Here is a 19354-nt window from a genome sequence, read left to right on the forward strand (position 1 = left end):
AATCTTTTATTCAAAAGGATGACATATCTCCTCTTTCATGCTGTTGTTTCGGTTGAGGCTCCGGGACCCTCGTATTAAAAAGGCCTGAGCATAACTAAGTGTCACGGCTGTGTAATCAATGTTTTTTTCTAATTTCACGGTTGCAAATAATGATCTGTGGGTTTCTAAAATCAATGCCTTTACTGTAATCTTTTATTCAAAAGGATGACATATCTCCTCTTTCATGCTGTTGTTTCGGTTGAGGCTCCGGGACCCTCGTATTAAAAAGGCCTGAGGATAAATAATTGTGTAACGGGTATCTAATGAATTTTTTTTTTATTTCACGGGTCATATAAATGATCTCTGGGATTCTAAAATCAATGCCTTTCCTGTAATCTATTATTCAAAAGGATGACAGTACTACCAAAATACAGTCAATGAAGGGCCTTAGGAAGACTGAGCCAAGGTTGGATTGTAGTATTTGGTTAGGCTAATCATGATGGCCATGTAGACCACCACCACCGAGAGTCCTGGAAGTAACAGGGATGATGAGATGAAAGAGCTAAGAATAGTAGAAATTGAAACAACAGAGTTAGCCATGGGTGTTAGTGCAAAACCGCTTGGCTTTTTTTGGCTTTGGGTGCGGCTATTCATGCAGGCCATATAGAGCTGACCACATTCGGTGTCGTATCAGCTATTAAACTAATAAGAACAGTACTACCAAAATACAGCCAATGAAGGGCCTTAGGAAGACTGGGCCAAGGTTGGATTGTAGTATTTGGTTAGGCTAATCATGATGGCCATGTAGACCACCACCACCGAGAGTCCTGGAAGTAACAGGGATGATGAGATGAAAGAGCTAAGAATAGTAGAACTTGAAACAACAGAGTTAGCCATGGGTGTTAGTGCAAAACCGCTTGGCTTTTTTTTGGCTTTGGGTGCGGCTATTCATGCAGGCCATATAGAGCTGACAACATTCGGTGTCGTATCAGCTATTAAACTAATAAGAACATTACTACCAAAATACAGCCAATGAAGGTCCTTAGGAAGACTGGGCCAAGGTTGGATTGTAGTATTTGGTTAGGCTAATCATGATGGCCATGTAGACCACCACCACCACCGAGAGTCCTGGAAGTAACAGGGATGATGAGATGAAAGAGCTAAGAATAGTAGAACTTGAAACAACAGAGTTAGCCATGGGTGTTAGTGCAAAACAGCTTGGCTTTTTTTTGGCTTTGGGTGCAGCTATTCATGCAGGCCATATAGAGCTGAAAACATTCAGTGTCGTATCAGCTATTAAACTAATAAGAACAGTACTACCAAAATACAGCCAATGAAGGGCCTTAGGAAGACTGGGCCAAGGTTGGATTGTAGTATTTGGTTAGGCTAATCATGATGGCCATGTAGACCACCACCACCGAGAGTCCTGGAAGTAACAGGGATGATGAGATGAAAGAGCTAAGAATAGTAGAACTTGAAACAACAGAGTTAGCCATGGGTGTTAGTGCAAAACCGCTTGGCTTTTTTTTGGCTTTGGGTGCGGCTATTCATGCAGGCCATATAGAGCTGACAACATTCGGTGTCGTATCAGCTATTAAACTAATAAAAACAGTACTACCAAAATACAGCCAATGAAGGGCCTTAGGAAGACTGAGCCAAGGTTGGATTGTAGTATTTGGTTAGGCTAATCATGATGGCCATGTAGACCACCATGTAGTAATAAGAACAGTACTACCAAAATACAGCCAATGAAGGGCCTTAGGAAGACTGAGCCAAGGTTGGATTGTAGTATTTGGTTAGGCTAATCATGATGGCCATGTAGACCACCACCACCGAGAGTCCTGGAAATAACAGGGATGATGAGATGAAAGTGCTAAGAATAGTACTACTTGAAACAACAGAGTTAGCCATGGGTGTTAATCCAAGACCGCTTGGATTTATTTTTGTATTGGGTGCAGCTAATCATGCAGGCCATATAGAGCTGACAACATTCGGTGTTGTATCAGCTATACAAATAATAAGAACTGTACTATCAAAATACAGACAATGAAGGGCCTATGAAGACTGAGCAAAGGTTGGATTGTAGTATTTTGTTCGGCTAATCATGATGGCCATGTAGACCGCCCATAACAGGGATGAAAGTGCTAAGAATAGTACTAATTGAAACAACATGCCATGGGTGTTAGTCTAAGACCACTCGGCTTTTTTTTGGGTTTGGGTGCAGCTAATCATGAAGGCCAGATAGACCTGCCACCATTTGTTGTTGTAACAGGTATGAAAATGCAAAGAACAGTACTACTTAACACAACCTACTTACCATGGGTCCCAGAGCATATGTTTGGTTGTTATATTTTGTAAGGGTAATCATGCAGGCCATATAGACCTCCACCGATAGGGTGAGTATGAGTAACAGCTATTAAAATGCGAAGGACATTACTAATTAACACAACATAGTTACCATGGGTCGCAGACCAAGAGCAGATGTCTTATTATTATATTTTGTATGGGTAATCATCCAGGCCGTATAGACCTCACCAAATAGGGGGAGTTACAGAGATTAAAGTGCTAAGAATGGTAGTACTTAAAACACAACCTCGTTAAAATAGGTAGCAGACCACATGTCTTATTATTATAATTTTTCAGGGTAATCTGGCAGGCCATATAGAACTCCCCCGATAGGGGGGGGGAACAGGGATTAAAGTGCTAAGAAAAGTACTAATTGACACAAGATAGTTGGGTCCAAGAAGGCATGTTTGATTATTAGAATTTATTAGGGTAATTATATATCTAAGAAATCTATCTATTTCTCTTCTATTGATTCTATCTAACTATCAATCTATATATATCTATCTATCCTATCTATCACTATCAATCTATCTTCTGTCCGGGATGTTTTGAGACAGCCACTTTGGGAATGTTAGTTGATTTAGACCCATTATGGCTTAAAAGCAGACTCTGCATCAACTATGTAATTTTCCATGGGAGTTTTGCCAGGGATCCCCCTCCAGCATGCAACAGTCCAGGTGTTAGTACCCTTGAAACAACTTTTCCATCACTATTGTGGCCAGAAAGAGTCCTTGTAGGTTTTAAAGTTCGCCTGCCTATTGAATTCAATGGCGGTTCGCGCGGTTTGCGCGTTCGCGAACAATACCGGAAGTTCGAGTCCACGGTTCGCGAACCGAAAATTTTAGGTTCGCGACATCACTACTGACGTAGGCCTAGATTTAGAGTTTGGCAGTTTTAGGCTACCGCCGGTATTTGGAGTCAGTCAGGAAAGGGTCTAACGCTCACTTTTCAGCCGCAACTTTTCCATACCACAGATCCCCTTACGTCAATTGCGTATCCTATCTTTTCAATGGGATCTTTCTAACTCCGGTATTTAGAGACGTGTCTGAAGTGAGCGTTAGAAATCTAACGACAAAACTCTAGCCGCAGAAAAAAGTCAGTAGTTAAGAGCTTTCTGGGCTAACGCCGGTTTATAAAGCTCTTAACTACTGTGCTCTAAAGTACACTAGCAGCCATAAACTACCTATGTACCCCTAAACCGAGGCCCCCCCACATCGCCGACACTCGATTAATTTTTTTAACCCCTAATCTGCCGACCGCCACCTACGTTATCCTTATGTACCCCTAATCTGCTGCCCCTAACACCGCCTAACAGATTAGGGGTTAATACTTGAAGTTAGGTGTCGGCGATGTTAGGGAGGGCAGATTAGTGGTTAATACTATTTATTATAGGGTTAGTGAGGCGGATTAGGGGTTAATAACTTTATTATAATAGTGGTGCGGTCCGCTCGGCAGATTAGGGGTTAATAAGTGTAGGCAGGTGGAGGCGACGTTGTGGGGGGCAGATTAGGGGTTAATAAATATAATATAGGGGTCGGCGGTGTTAGGGGCAGCAGATTAGGGGTACATAGGGATAATGTAAGTAGCGGCGGTTTACGGAGCGGCAGATTAGGGGTTAATAATAATATGCAGGGGTCAGCGATAGCGGGGGCGGCAGAATAGGGGTTAATAAGTGTAAGGTTAGGGGTGTTTAGACTCGGGGTACATGTTAGAGTGTTAGGTGCAGACGTAGGAAGTGTTTCCCCTTAGGAAACAATGGGGCTGCGTTAGGAGCTGAACGCGGCTTTTTTGCAGGTGTTAGGTTTTTTTTCAGCTCAAACAGCCCCATTGTTTTCTATGGGGGAATCGTGCACAAGCACGTTTTTGAAGCTGGCCGCGTCCGTAAGCAACTCTGGTATCGAGAGTTTCAGTGGCGTTAAATATGCCTGTACGCTCCCTTTTTGGAGCCTAATACAGCCATTCTGTGAACTCTCAATACCAGAGGTATTTAAAAGGTGCGGCCAGAAAAAAGCCAGCGTTAGCTACGCGGGTCGTTAGCGACAAAACTCTAAATCTAGGCCTGTGTATTTTGTTAGCAAAAGTTGCAGAGTTTTGCAATTCCAGTCATACCTCTCAACACTTCCCAAAGGCTTTCTGGGACGGGGGGGGGGGTGAAGAGAACTTGTGGGCAGTGTCCCGCTGGTGTTTTGTGGGTGAGGCTATGGTAGTAGGGCAGGGCTGCATGTTGGGGGGATGGGGATGGGCAGAGTCAAGGCATTTTGTGGGTAGGGTGGCCATCTGTAGCATGTATTTATTATGTGTTTCATGATAAAGAAAAAAATATGCAGAAGTAATTTTCAATAAATAATAAATAATATTTTGTTTTAGTTAAGAGGATATTTTCATTTATCACAGCTGAAAGGATAAAACAACGTAAATATTTGCAATATTAATTAATAGCAATATTATTAATAGTACAATAGTAATTAAATCTCTTAATTAACAGTTATATAAATATTATATTTCTTATAAATGATACAATAATACAATGTATTTCTTAGTTCTCTTTGACGATATTGCAGTATTGCTCATTGTGATATGTTCTTGGCTAATTTATTAAATGTTAAAGGGATATGAAACCCAAATTTTTTCTTTCATGATTCAGATGGAGCAGGGAATTTTAAGCAACTTTCTAATTTACTCCTATTTTCAATTTTTCTTTGTTCTCTTGGTATGCTTTGTTGAAGGAGCAGCAATGCACTACTGGTTGCTGACTGAACACATGGGTGAGCCAATGACAATCAGTATATATATATATATATATATATATATATATGCAGCAACCAATCAGCAGCTAGAACCTAGGTTCTTTGCTGCTCCTGAGCTTTCCTAGATAAACCATTCAGGAAACAATAACAAGAGAGGGAAGCAAAATAAATAATAGAAGTACATTGGAAAGTTTTTTACAATTGTATTCTCTATCTGAATCATGAAAGAAAAATTGTGGGTTTCATGTCCCTTTTAATACATTTTCTCATGTTTATATAAAAAATGGTATGTAGAGAAGTTAATTTCTCTCTTCTATGAAACTCCAGTATCTGTTTCACATTTACAATATCTTAAGCAAATATTTATACTAAAGGGGCACTAACCCCAAATTTTTCTTTAATGATTCAGATAGAGCGTACAATTTTAAGCAACTTTCTAATTTACTCCTATTATCAATTTTTCTTTGTTCTCTTGCTATATTTATTTAAAAAGCAGGAATGTGATGCATAGGAGCCGGCCCATTTTTGGTTGAGAACCGGGGTTATGCTTGCTTATTGGTGGGTGAATGTAAGCCTCCAATAAGCAAGCGCTATCCATATTGCTGAACCTAAAATGGGCTGTCTGCTAATATTCACATACCTGCTTTTCAAATAAAGATAGCAAGAGAACAACAATTATAATAGGAGTAAATTAGAATGTTGCTTAAATTGTAATGCTCTATCTGAATCATGAAACAAAAAATGTGGGTTCAGTGTCCCTTAACTACCCAAGCTGTCAATTTAAGAACTATGTGGATTGTAATTGCTCAGATCTTGAATATTTGTTTATGCTTTGTGAGGAAACATAATCTATGACTAATCTGTAATAGGATTTTTTTTTCATTCCAATGATAGTATATTGACCAATGACAGAATTATTCCATCATAGAAAATCTGAAGCTGTGTCTTTAAGGGGTTAACTGTATAGTCTGCCTCCTAATTTATAATACAAAAGAAATTAGTTATGGTATCCAGTTTACATAATAGTATTTATGATATTGAGATTAGTTTTCAACTATAATGCTTGTTAGTAATATGTGGACTTTTTTCCAATGTATATACTGTTTTCAGACATACCTAAATAGCTCACAAAAATTGATATTAAAAATATAATTTGTCTTTCTTATATCTAAAAGAGGACATTTTAAAACATTTGGTTTTATTCTTAAAGTTGTTACTGTCTACTAGTACTGTGGGAATTTTACTTATCAAGTGAGATTCTGTCTGATGGACCAGTATTTCAAACTAGCAGTGTCTGCTATAGAAAAACTGAAGCTGTGTCTTTAAGGGGTTAACTGTATAGTCTGCCTCCTAATTTATAATAAAATAAATTAGTTATGGTATCCAGTTTACATAATAGTATTTATGATATTGAGATTAGCTTTCAACTATAATGCTTGTTAGTTATATGTGGACTTTTTTTCAAATGTATATACTGTTGTATTAAAGGGACAGGCTACTCCAAAATGTTTATTGTTTAAAAAAGATAGATAATCCCTTTATTACCCATTCCCTAGTTTTGTACAGCCACCATGGTTATACTAATATACTTTTTACGTCTGTAATTATCTTGTATCTAAGCCTCTTCTGACAGCCCCCTGATCACATGACTTATTTATTATCTATTGACTTGCATTTTAGCCAATTAGTGCTGTATTTTGCACAACTCCATGGGAAAGAGCAAAATGTTATCTATAAGGCCTACATGAATTAGCAGTCTCTTATTGTGAAAAGTTCATAAAAAAGCATGTGATTAGAAGCTGTCTGTAGTGGCTTAGAAACAGGGAGACATTTAGAGGTTTAAATGTTATAAAGTATATTAATATAAAATGTTATAAAGTCTATTAATATAAAATGTTGGTTGTGCAAAGCTGGGGAATGGAAAGTAAAGGTGTTATCTATCTTTTTAAACAATAACAATTTTGGTGTAGATTGCCTTTTGAAAATAGTTATTTTTGCTAATTCTTAACCACAAAAACAATGCAATATATGAAACACAAAGATTAAATTAAAATTGCTAAAAATTTAACACAAAATGTGTATCATGGTACTTCTATAAATTGAAAGTTGTTTGATAAATACCAAATGGCAGATTCTCCTTGGTTTCTTTCACAACAATTATAAATGCTCTATGGAGTGTGTCTGATTTCCTTTATAAGCTCTTAGCTGTGCCTTGAGAAGCATAACTTCTGCAATGGGAGTTAAACATTGATAGTTGATATGTGGCTTAATTAAAAGTCAAGCAATGCGTAACCAAGGTCTTAGATTTGAAGTAGACCTAGTAAACCCAATTAGAAGCTGTGTGGTTTCACTAAAATGAACAAAAATGTTGACTTACTCTCAAACAATTTTCTGTTTTAATTGCTAAACTGCCATAATTACTAATACATTATTCTTACCCTACTAGACAGTTCTACAACAAAGAGCTCCCTTTCAATTCACAATTATACAATGAGCTCCTTGTGTTGCTTAATATATGGAAACTGTTTAACACTTTCAGTGCTGAACCACATCTTGTCCATGCACTGAAGCTTATTTTTTATGTAAATATTGCTTTTGATACTTATTCTATGAGAACTCATCACAAACTATATATTATTTTAAGCACACTTTCAGTATATATGTCAAGGTTGCAAATATGTCTAAAAATATTGTTTTAAAATTGTCTATTTATAAAAGTGGTAAAACTAGAAAATGATTGTGTTTATAAACATGTCAACTGAGTATGCTCAAGAAATTTTACATTAAAAAACACAATCCATTGAATTTTCTTAAAGCAAAATATTACTTTGTGTGAAGCTGCTTGAAGAGCGTGTAATGGTCACATGTCATTATGGGATAGAATTGCATCAGATCTGTTTGCATTAAAATGGCAATAACATTCATTTTCTCAATGAGAACTAGTTCTGTATTTGTGCATTATTAAGCAAATATTATACACTTACAATGTTTCAGATGTTTTGAAATATATCATGTTTTATGTGAGCATACTATGAATAATCTTAGGAGTTGCTTTTTTTAGTTTGTTTCACATTTTAGTACACATCTTTTTCAGGTCAAGGCTGCCAAATTAGACAAATCTATGCATATACTCAGATGATATTCCTGTATGATGCATAGGAACACCCATATCACATTCTCTCAAAGCAAAAAAACAACATTGGAAACCAAATGTTTATTATTAATTGAAATGGAATTGAATTACAAAACTGCACAAAACTCATTAGACTCATTTTGCAGAGCTCTTCTAATAAATTGGAAGATACCCAAACCATAGATACATTTATAAGAAAAAATAAAATTGTATTACACAGAGTAGTGACAAATTATTTCGATAATATCCTTTTCTCCAACCAAACTCACTTTGAAAAACTAACCCTATCATACTAGATTTGCTGTGTATGCATGCACTTTGAAGCCCTTATATCTACCATAACTTCCCATAAAATAAATAAGCATGTTTGATAGGAATATGTGAACCTCCTGTTAATAAGAATATGAGACTTTTCTTTGGAAAGATGGGTGTTCCTGGAGTGTAGTGGCACAGGAGATTAACATATTAACATTAATATTTTTAGAGGTATGCTAAAAGGGTATGTGAACACTTAAAAAAGGAACTTACCTTCTCCAAATAGAAGATAGGAATACTGCAATAACCCACTCTCTGATTATAAAAAAGCAGTAGTGTAGGTAATTGGTGACATCTTAGAGATAACAAATGAGTGATTAAAGGGACAGTCTACCATATAATTGTTATTGTTTTAAAATATAGATAATCCCTTTATTACCTATTCCCCAGTTTTGCATAACCAACACAGTTATATTAATATACTTTTTACCTCTGTGATTACCTTGTATCTATGAATCTTCTTCCAGCCCCCTGATCACATGACTGTGACTGTTTATTATCTATTGTCATAAATTTAGCATTGTTTTGTGCTAAATCTTAAATAACCCCCTGTGCCTGAACACAGTGTTATCTACATGGCCCACGTGTACTTTCTGTCTCTTTGTGTTGAAAAGAGATTTAAAAAGCATGTGAGGCAGCCCTCAAAGGCTTAGAAATTAGCATATGAGCTTACCTATGTTTAGTTTAAACTAAGAATACCAAGATAAAAAAGCAAATTTGATGATAAAAGTAAATTGGAAAGTTGATTAAAATTAAAAGTCCTATCTGAATACTGAAAGTTTAATTTATACTAGACTGTCCCTTTCAATAGAACAGAGTACAGGGGCATTGTATTTTTGTTTCTGCTAACTTGACCAGTCTCATTGACAGTAGGATTTATGGAGGAAGCATGATGCCTTCCCACTCCTATGGTCTCCAAATGCTTTTTTTTATCAATTTTGGTTCAAATCAAAGATTCATGGTTGTTTTTATTATCCTTGCAGACGTGAAAAATATTTTTGAAATGTACATGCACAGTAAAAAGGAATGGATATTCTAATTTAAATGTCTTTCATTGGCATCCACGGGGTGGGCATTTTAAAATCTTCTGGATTTTATTACCCACCATGTGTAAAAACTTCAGGAAAAAAAACATAATTTATGTAAGAACTTACCTGATAAATTTATTTATTTCATATTGGCAAGAGTACATGAGCTAGTGACGTATGGGATATATATGGGGCAAAGTTTCCCAAACCTCAAAATGCCTATAAATACACCCCTCACCACAATTCAGTTTAATGAATAGTCAAGAAGTGGGGTGATAAAGAAAGGAGTAAAAAGCATCAACAAATGATTTGGAAATAATTGTGCTTTATACAAAAAATCATAACCACCACAAAAAGGGTGGGCCTCATGGACTCTTGTCAGTATGAAAGAAATGAATTTATCAGGTAAGTTCTTACATAAATTATGTTTTCTTTCATGAAATTGGCAAGAGTCCATGAGCTAGTGACGTATGGGATAGCAATACCCAAGATGTGGAACTCCACGCAAGAGTCACTAGAGAGGGAGGGATAAAAATAAAAACAGCCATTTGTCGCTGAAAAATTAATCCACAACCCAACATATAAGTTAATTCTCATTAAATGAAAAGAAAAAACTTAAAACATAAGCACAAGAATCAAACTGAAACAACTGCCTGAATAACTTTTCTACCAAAAACTGCTTCTGAAGAAGCGAATACATGAAAACGGTAGAATTTAATAAATGTATGCAAAGAAGACCAGGTTGCTGCTTTGCAAATCTGATCAACTGAAGCTTCATTCTTAAAAGTCCACAAAGTGGAGACTAATCTAGTAGAATGAGCTGTAATTCTCTGAGACGGGACTTGACCCGACCCCAAAAAAGCTAAATGAAACCAAAGCTTTAACCACGAAGCCAAGGAAACGGCAGAAGCCCTCTGACCTTTCCTAGAACCAGAAAAGATAACAAATAGACTAGAAGTCTTCCTGAAATCTCTAGTAGCTTCAACATAATATTTCAAGGCTCTTACCACATCCAAAGCATGGAAGGATTTCTCCAAAGGATTTGTAGGAATAGGACACAAGGAAGGGACAACAATTTCTCTATTAATGTTGTTAGAAATCACAACCTTAGGAAAGAATTAAAATGCAAAACTGCCTTATCCTGATGAAAAATCAGAAAAAGAGATTCACAATAAAGAGTAGATAATTCAGAAACTCTTCTAACAGAAGAGATGGCCAAAAGGAACAACACTTTCTAAGAAAGTAGTTTAATATCCAAAGAATGCATAGGCTCAAATGGAGGAGCTGTTAAGCCTTCAAAACCAAATTAAGACTACAAGGAGGAGAGATTGATTTAATTACAGGCTTGATACAAACCAAAGCCTGTTAAAAACTGTGAATATCAGGAAAATTAGCAATCTTTCTGTGAAATAAGACAGAATTAGCAAAGTTTTGTCCCTTCGAGAAACTTGCAGACAAAACCATATCCAAACCATCCTGAAGAAACTGTAAAATTCTAGGAATTCTGAAAGAATGCCAAGCGAATTTATGAGAAGAACACCATGAAAATAAGTCTTCAAACTCGATAATACATCTTTATAGAAATAGATTTACGAGCCTGTAACATAGTATTAATCACTGAGTCAGAGAAACTTCTATGACTAAGCCCTAGGCATTCAATTCCCATACCTTCAAATTCAATGATTTCAAATCCTGATGGAAAAAACGGACCTTGCGACAGAAGATCCGACCTAAATGGAAGAGGCCAAGGTTGGCAACTGGACATCTGAACAAGATCCGCATACCAAAGATCCCCAAACAGCTCCCCAACCTGAAAAGACTTGCATCTGTTGTGATCACTGTTCAGGTTGGACGAACCAAAGAGGCCCATATAACTATACGATGGTGATCTAACCACCAAGTCAGAGATAGTCAAACACTGGGATTAAAGGATATTAATTGTGATAACCTTGTATAATCCCTGCACCATTGATTCAGCATACAAAGCTGGAGAGGTCTTATATGAAAACGAGCAAAGGGAATCACATCCGATGCTGCAGTCATGAGACCTTGTCTGAGGAATCAAGGAACTTTTTGGTAAATTGATCCTCCAACCATGTCTTTAAAGAAACAACATTAGTTGATTTGTGTGAGATTCTGCAGAACGTAAAGACTGAGCAAGTACCAAGATATTGTCCAAATAAGGAAACACTGCAACACCCCGCTCTCTGAAAACAGAGAGTAGGACACCAAGAACCTTTGAAAAGATTCCTAGAGCTGTCGCTAGGCCAAAAAGGAAGAGCAACAAATTGGTAATGCTTGTCTAAAAAAGAAATTGAAAGCAATCTGGTTAAATCAGAATATGAAGGTATGCATCCTGTAAGTCTATTGTGGGCATATAATGCCCTTGCTGAACAAAAAGCAGAACAGACCTTATAGTCACCATTTTGAAAGTTGGTACTCTTACATATCGATTCAAAATTTTTAGATCCAAAACTGGTCTGAATTAAATTACTTCCTTTGGGACAATGAATAGATTTGAATAAAACCCCAGACCCTGTTCCTGAAACGAAACTGGCATGATTACCCCAGATAACTCCAGGTCCGAAACCCACTTCAGGAAAGCCTGAGCCTATACTGGGTTTGCTGGAATGCGTGAGAGAAAAAATCTTCTCACAGGTGGTCTTACTCTGAATCCTATTCTGTACCCCTGAGAGACAATATTCTGAATCCAATGATTTTGGACCGAATTGATCCAAACATCATAGAAAAAATCTTAATCTACCCCTACCAGCTGAGCTGGCATAAGAGCCGCACCTTCATGCGGACTTAGGGACTGGTTTTGATCTCTTAAATGGCTTGGATTTATTCCAATTTGAAGAAAGCTTCCAATTGGAAACTGATTCCTTAGGGAAGAATTAGGTTTCTGTTCCTTATTTAAGAAAAAAAAACGGTTAGAAGCTTTAAATTTACCCTTAGATCTTATTTTGAGGCAAAAAACTCCCTTCCCCCCAGTGACAGTTGAAATTATTGAATCCAACTGTGAACCAAATAATTTATTACCTTGGAAGGAGAGAAATAGCAATCTGGACTTAAAAGTCATATCAGCATTCCAAGATTTAAGCCTCAAAGCTCTTCTATCTAAAATAGCAGACAGAGATTTAACATCAATTTTAATCATATCAAAAAATGGCATCACAAATTAAATTATTAGCATGTTGAATCAAGTAAACAATGCTAGACAAATCATGATTCGATACTTGTTGCGCTAAAGTTTCCAACCAAAAAGTTGAAACAGCTACAACATCAGCCAAAGAAATTGCAGGCCTAAGAAGAAGACCTAAAAATAAATAAGCTTTCCATAGATATGATTCAATTTTTCTATCTAAAGGATCTTTAAAAGAAATACTATCTTCCATAGGAATTATAGTACGTTTAGCAAGAGTAGAGATTGCCCCATCAACTTTGGGGATCTTTTCCCAAAACTCCAAACTAACTGCTGGCAAAGGATACAAGCTGAAAAATCTCTTAAATTACCACAGGAGGTTTATAAACAGAATTTAAACGTTTACTAGCTTTAATATCAAGAGGACTAGTCTCCTCAATATCCAATAGAATCAACACTTCTTCAACAAAGAACAAATCTACTCCATTTTAAATAAATAAGTAGATTTGTCAGTGTCAATATCTGAGGAAGGATCTGCTGAATTAGATAGATCCTCATCAGAGGAGGATAATTCAGTATGTTGTCGGTCATTTGAAAGTTCATCAACTTTATGAGAAGTTTAAAAAGACCTTTACATTTATTAGAAGGCGGGATGGCAGACAAAGCACAGGTATATCTTGCACATTAGATGTTTTAAAAGAACAGCAATAGACAATGTACTATTACTGATGGCCACATTCTCTGCATATAAAAGTTTATCATGACAACTTATTACAAACCACAGCTGGAGACATAATCTCCATAAGATTACAACAAATGTACTTAGCTTTGGAAGAACTGATATCATTCAGCAGAATTCCAAAAGTGTTTTCTGAGACAGGATCAGATTGAGACATCTTGCAAATGTAAGAGAAAAAACAACATATAAAGCAAAATTATCAATTTCCTTATATGGCAATTTCAGGAATGGGAAACAAATGGAAAAAAATGCAACAGCATAGCCCTCTGATAGAGAAAAAAGGCAAGAGGCATATATGAATGGGGTTTAAATTCTGAAAATATTTGGCTCCAAGAATGATGCACAAACAGAGAACATTTTTTGGCGCTAACAACATCCGGAAATGACACACTCACATCATTGAAGACGCGACCTTGTGAAAGGACTCAGTGTTGACAAAGATGCCGGAAATTACAAATTTGCGTCATTGAACATAACTTTGCGCCAAAAAAATCTCGCGCCAAAAATGACGCAATATAGTTTGGCATTTTGCGCCCGCAAATTTAAAATAACAGTCAATTGCAAAAAGACTATACCCCAGGTAAGAAATAATTTTTCCTAAAAAATGCATTTCCCAGATATGAAACTGACAGTCTGCAAAAGGAAATATACTGAAACCTGAATCCTGGCAAATATAAGTACAATACATATATTTAGAACTTTATATTAATACATAAAGTGCCAAACCATAGCTGAGAGTGTCTTAAGTAAATGAAAACATACTTACCAAAAGACACCCATCCACATATAGCAGATAGCTAAACCGGTACTGAAACGGTTATCAGTAGAGGTAATGGAATATGAGAGTATATCGTCGATCTGAAAAGGGAGGTAGGAGATGAATCTCTATGACCGATAACAGAGAACCTATGAAATAGATCCCTGTGAGGAAAACCATTGCATTCAATAAGTGATACTCCCTTCACATCCATCTGACATTCACTGTACTCTGAGAGGAATCGAGCTTCAAAATGATGAGAAGCGCATATCAACATAGAAATCTTAGCACAAACTTACTTCACCACCTCCATAGGAGGCAAAGTTTGTAAAACTGAATTGTGGGCGTGGTGAGGGGTGTATTTATAGGTATTTTGAGGTTTTGGAATCTTTGCCCCTCCTGGTAGGATTGTATATGCCATAAACATTTTGCATGAGGTCACCCCCCCCCCACTTCCATGATGTGTGTGTATGTGTCCCAGGCAATGGAATATCTCAGACTATGAGCCCCATAAACACACTAGGGAAGCTGGGGGTATTATCTGACCCTGTGCATAGGTAGGAGAATACACTGTGTACCAGTGATCTTAAACTCTGCACTATCACCTCCCTGCTATATATTTATTTGTATGGTCTTATTGTATTGTATTGTGTGTATATGTATGTATGTATGTATGTGTATATATATATATATAGATAGATAGATAGATAGATAGATAGATATATCACTCCCAGCAACTTTTTGACAGCAGCAAAGAATAAGGTATCTCATTAATGGCAATGTGTTCTAGGTTAACACTTTCTGTCCGCCTACTCACATACTGAAATAATTTGTTACAAGTTTGGCCAATAGCACAAATGGAGAAATTTACATTTTGCGTATCTTAGGTAATGTACTGTTAGCAGTTTTAGGCTTTATATGTATTTGTTAACTTAGGTTGACTCTTTTGAGTTTACTTTTTATTTTGTTTTTCTTTTTTCTAACTCAACAACAAAAAATACAAATATATTAAAGTTTAGAATATAGTGACTCCTAAAATCTGAGTTTATTGCATTGAGTAAAATAATATTCTAACCTTTTTAATACTTGACAAATGATCATATAATTTTACTTAACAAGAATGGTAGAAAGAAAACAAGAGATCTAAAGAGATAAAATGTTTGCAGTATTTTTATGACAATGACAACACATTGTTGTAAGTTATTAAAAATGTATTACAAATGTTTTTATTGCCTATTTTTTGTTGCAATATGCATACTTATTTGCACAGCAGTCATTTAAACACATAAAAGTTTTTGCTTGTGTGCTCAGCCTGTGTTTAATACATGTTTTTTTTTATGTGTGTTTTTTTAATTATTTTAAAGCCTAGCATCTCATTAATAAGAAATATATAAAGGAGTTGATAGCTCCAAACCTTAAGAACATATTTTCTTTCCACTGTGTTCTCTTAGCTTCATTATACCGGAACTTGAAATATGAATGTGGAACATATTATATAATTTTCTTTATGTGAAAATATTTTCTGTTCTGCAGCACATCGAAGGCTTTGATGACAGAACAATTGGCTCTTTACTCATGGAACCAGAAGTGGATTTAGAATGTTACCAATCTTCACTGGAAGAAGTATTATCCTGGCTCCTCTCTGCTGAGGATGTTTTACAAAGTCATGGGGTCATTTCTGGTGACGTTGAAAAAGTGAAAGAACAGTTTCACACTCATGAGGTATGTTCATAAAATACAATTAATACTCTTTATTAAACCAACTCATGTTCTCCATGTTTTTCTTTTGATTGCAGGTTGACAAACTGATTTCTTTATCTACCTGTCAGTATATTTTTTAAATTTTAATTACATTAATTTAATTATGTCAAAAAGTCCATGGATAATTCTCATAGGCTAACACATGTCCTTCTGTAATATGTCCAATTATATACAAATGCCAGATTATTAGACCACTTGATTTAAGAGATCACATAATCTGCTTTCTGTGTATAGTGGAAATAGTGCATGAAAATGCCACATGCTTATTTACAGCAGTACTATAATGTATATATTGGCTTTAATTCAACATACCAGAGAACTGGGATTATGCATCTTTAGATAAGGGTTTAAATCATTATTACAGTCAAACATCTCATGGTTGAATTATTACATCTAGAAAACATCATATTTTTAAAGTGTAGGCACTTAAAAAAAAAGACTTCAATGATATTATTGAAGAGGAGGACACTACTATTTTTTTTAACTTTTAATTTCCTATACTTTAAGTATTCCAATTTTATCACATAATGCAAGAAAAGTGCTCCCTTGACATGTGAAGCACCAGGAATGAGTTCTAATCATGCAGACTGGAACACTAGCACCCTTCCACCTAAATGAACCAGAAATCAGTTTGCTTTCTTGTATTGTCTCATAGGCTTTTAGCAATTTAACAGAATTAAAGAAGCTCTTAAAACTTTGTATCAGAAATCTGACAAAGTATATTTAAAGGGACAGTCTAGTCCAAAATAAACTTTTATGATTCATATAGAGAATATAATTTTTTTTTTAAAAACATATATTTATTGATTGCAATCCAATATCCAGGTACAGCAAAAGACATAATAGCAGAGAAAAAGAAAAAAGATACATAATAAACACATCTGCATATTTTGACTGAAAATCTTTAACCTCAGAAATTCAGAAGATGCCTTCTTATTTATACATATGCTTTTGGATTAACAATTTTTGAACCTGAAAAGAAAAGAAAAGAAGAAAAAAGAAAGAGAGAAAAAAAAAAGAAAAATAACGAATTCCCCCCTGTCTCCCAGAAGCCCAGGCCCTAGCCCGTAGGGTACGATTCAGGAGCAATAACCTTTAAGATATTTAATGACCCTTAGTATACTTCTCTGTAAAGTGAGATCCGAGATGCTGGAAATTCTCCAAGTAATACTAATTCTGCAAAGCTATCAGAGCTCAAGAAAGGATTCAATATGCATCTTTGGACTTGGGCGGAATATGTTTTAATTATGGGGAGCCATCTTATTAGAAATGTTTTAATTTTTTTTTCCCCTGCTAATTGCATATGAAAAGATTCAAATATAATTTGGTTTTGTATTTCTTTAATAAAGAGTGGAAAACTAGGGGCTGTTTTTCCCTTCCATGTTTTCAATATTAAATGTCTGGTCAGTAGGATTATTGTATTAAGTATATTTTCATGTAGGGCTTGATTATTTGTATGATTTTTAAGAAATATAATCTCTTCTAACCCAATAGTGATGTCAACCCTGAAGGTTTTATTAAGCCAAAAAATAATCTTTTTCCAGAATTGATTAATCTTAGGGCAACGTCCAAACATGTGCAGGATATCTGCTTTTAAATACATACAACGTGGGCAGGAAAATGTTCGTGATGTGAACATTCTTCTTAATCTAGATGGGGTATAATAATAGTTATTCAGCAACTTCATGTGTGATTCTTTCCAATTCATTGAGATCTTACATTTACTAAGGGCTAGAAAGCTTGCCTTTATTTTTTCATGGTTCATATCAGGGAAGTAGGGTATCCAAGTATCAGATATTTTATCTAAAAGAATTTGACTTTGTTTAGCCAACATTATATTATATATTAATGAAATTGACGATGTTCCACCTGAGAATTTTTGTATATATATTCTAATATCAGACCATGCACCACATCTATCCAAGATCCAATCTTTACTACCAATAAAATGCCGTACTTGTAAGTAAGCAAAGAGACTATTTCTAGGAAGTCCAAATTGCCTTACGAGCGATTCAAATGAAAGTGCCTGACCAGAGTCTAGTAGTATTTGATAGACATATTTCAAACCCTTTTCTTCCCAGGTTTTAAATATTGCCTGAGTGTTTCCAGGAATGAATTCCGCATTGCCTCTTATTGGAAGATATTCGGAAAACAAATAGTTTGCGCCAATTACATGACAGAATTTGCGCCATGCTATCAATATATTATTAAAAGATATTAAGTTACGTATATTAATTGGGATTTCACCTGGGGAATTATGTAAAATAGCTTTAAGTGAATAAGGATAGATCATATAGCTTTCAAGATCAGTTGCAGAAAACCAATTGGTTTCTGCTAACCAGTCAAATGCAATTTTGACCAAAGCGGCCAGGTTATACAGACTAATATTGGGTAGCGCAAGGCCCGCAGTATCACGTTTTTGGGTCAATTTATTGAGAGAAATACGTGTTTTCCTACCATGCCATATGAACTTACTAAACATGGCATTTATTTTATTAATATCTGATTTCTTTAAGAGTATCGGTAGATTCTGCAGAGGATATAATAATTGTGGAAAAATAATTGTTTTTAATAACTCTAGCTGTTATAGATAAATGAAAAGCTGTCCAAATTTCTAGGTTTGTCTTGATCTTTTGAATAAGCTTTTGATCATTTAAATTTGATAATTTAAATTATACCAGTTTTGGGGGTTTTTATGCAGATATAAACCTAGATATGTAAGAGTGTCAACAACTTTAAACGGAAGTTCCCGTATACTATATTTAGTCTTCTGAAGCCACATCAGTTCACTTTTAGTATAGTTTATTTTATATCCTGAAAAAGTACTAAAAAGATTTAAGTATGTTAAGATTACAGGTATTACCTGGGAAGTATTATATAGAAAAATTATAATATCATCAGCACATAGAAGGATTTTTAATGTTGGTGTAACTAGAGGGGTCCCTATACATACCTGTCTTAACCGGATGGCCAGAGGTTCAAGAGCAATATTGAACAGTAGCGGGGAGAGTGGGCAGCCCTGTCTTGTGCCTTTTTTAATGAGATTGCCCTAGTTAGTGATCCGTTAATCAATAAAAAAGATATTGGGTTCCTATATAAGTTGTGTATAAAGTGAACAAAATGATTTTTGAATCCAAATTTTTCCAATGTTTTGAAAAGATAGTCCCATTCAATCGAGTCAAAGGCCTTCTCGGCATCAAGCGTTAATAAGGCTGTATCGTATTTTGATTGTTTCCATTTGGTATTTTTTATATTCCATATATAGTCTACAAAGGTTATCACTTTGCGGATATTTTTTGATGATTTTCTAGATGCCATGAAGCCCGTTTGATCCGAGTGAATGATTCCATCAAGACAATTCATTAATCTAGCAGCCACAATTGATGTTAAAATTTTGTAGTCTG

At 35.5% G+C, this 19354-nt stretch overlaps 1 protein-coding gene across 1 annotated transcript in view; it reads left to right on the forward strand.

The window, feature by feature from the left end:
- Nucleotides 1-19354, forward strand: part of DMD (dystrophin) — a 4487195-nt gene that overhangs the window by 1386524 nt on the left and 3081317 nt on the right. The window contains exon 10 of the mRNA XM_053707599.1: nt 15723-15911. Within this exon, the coding sequence (XP_053563574.1) occupies nt 15723-15911 (189 nt within the window). The remainder of the gene's footprint in view (nt 1-15722; nt 15912-19354) is intronic.

The sequence above is a fragment of the Bombina bombina genome, chromosome 3 (genome assembly GCF_027579735.1).
Source record: "Bombina bombina isolate aBomBom1 chromosome 3, aBomBom1.pri, whole genome shotgun sequence".
Lineage (NCBI taxonomy): Eukaryota > Metazoa > Chordata > Amphibia > Anura > Bombinatoridae > Bombina > Bombina bombina.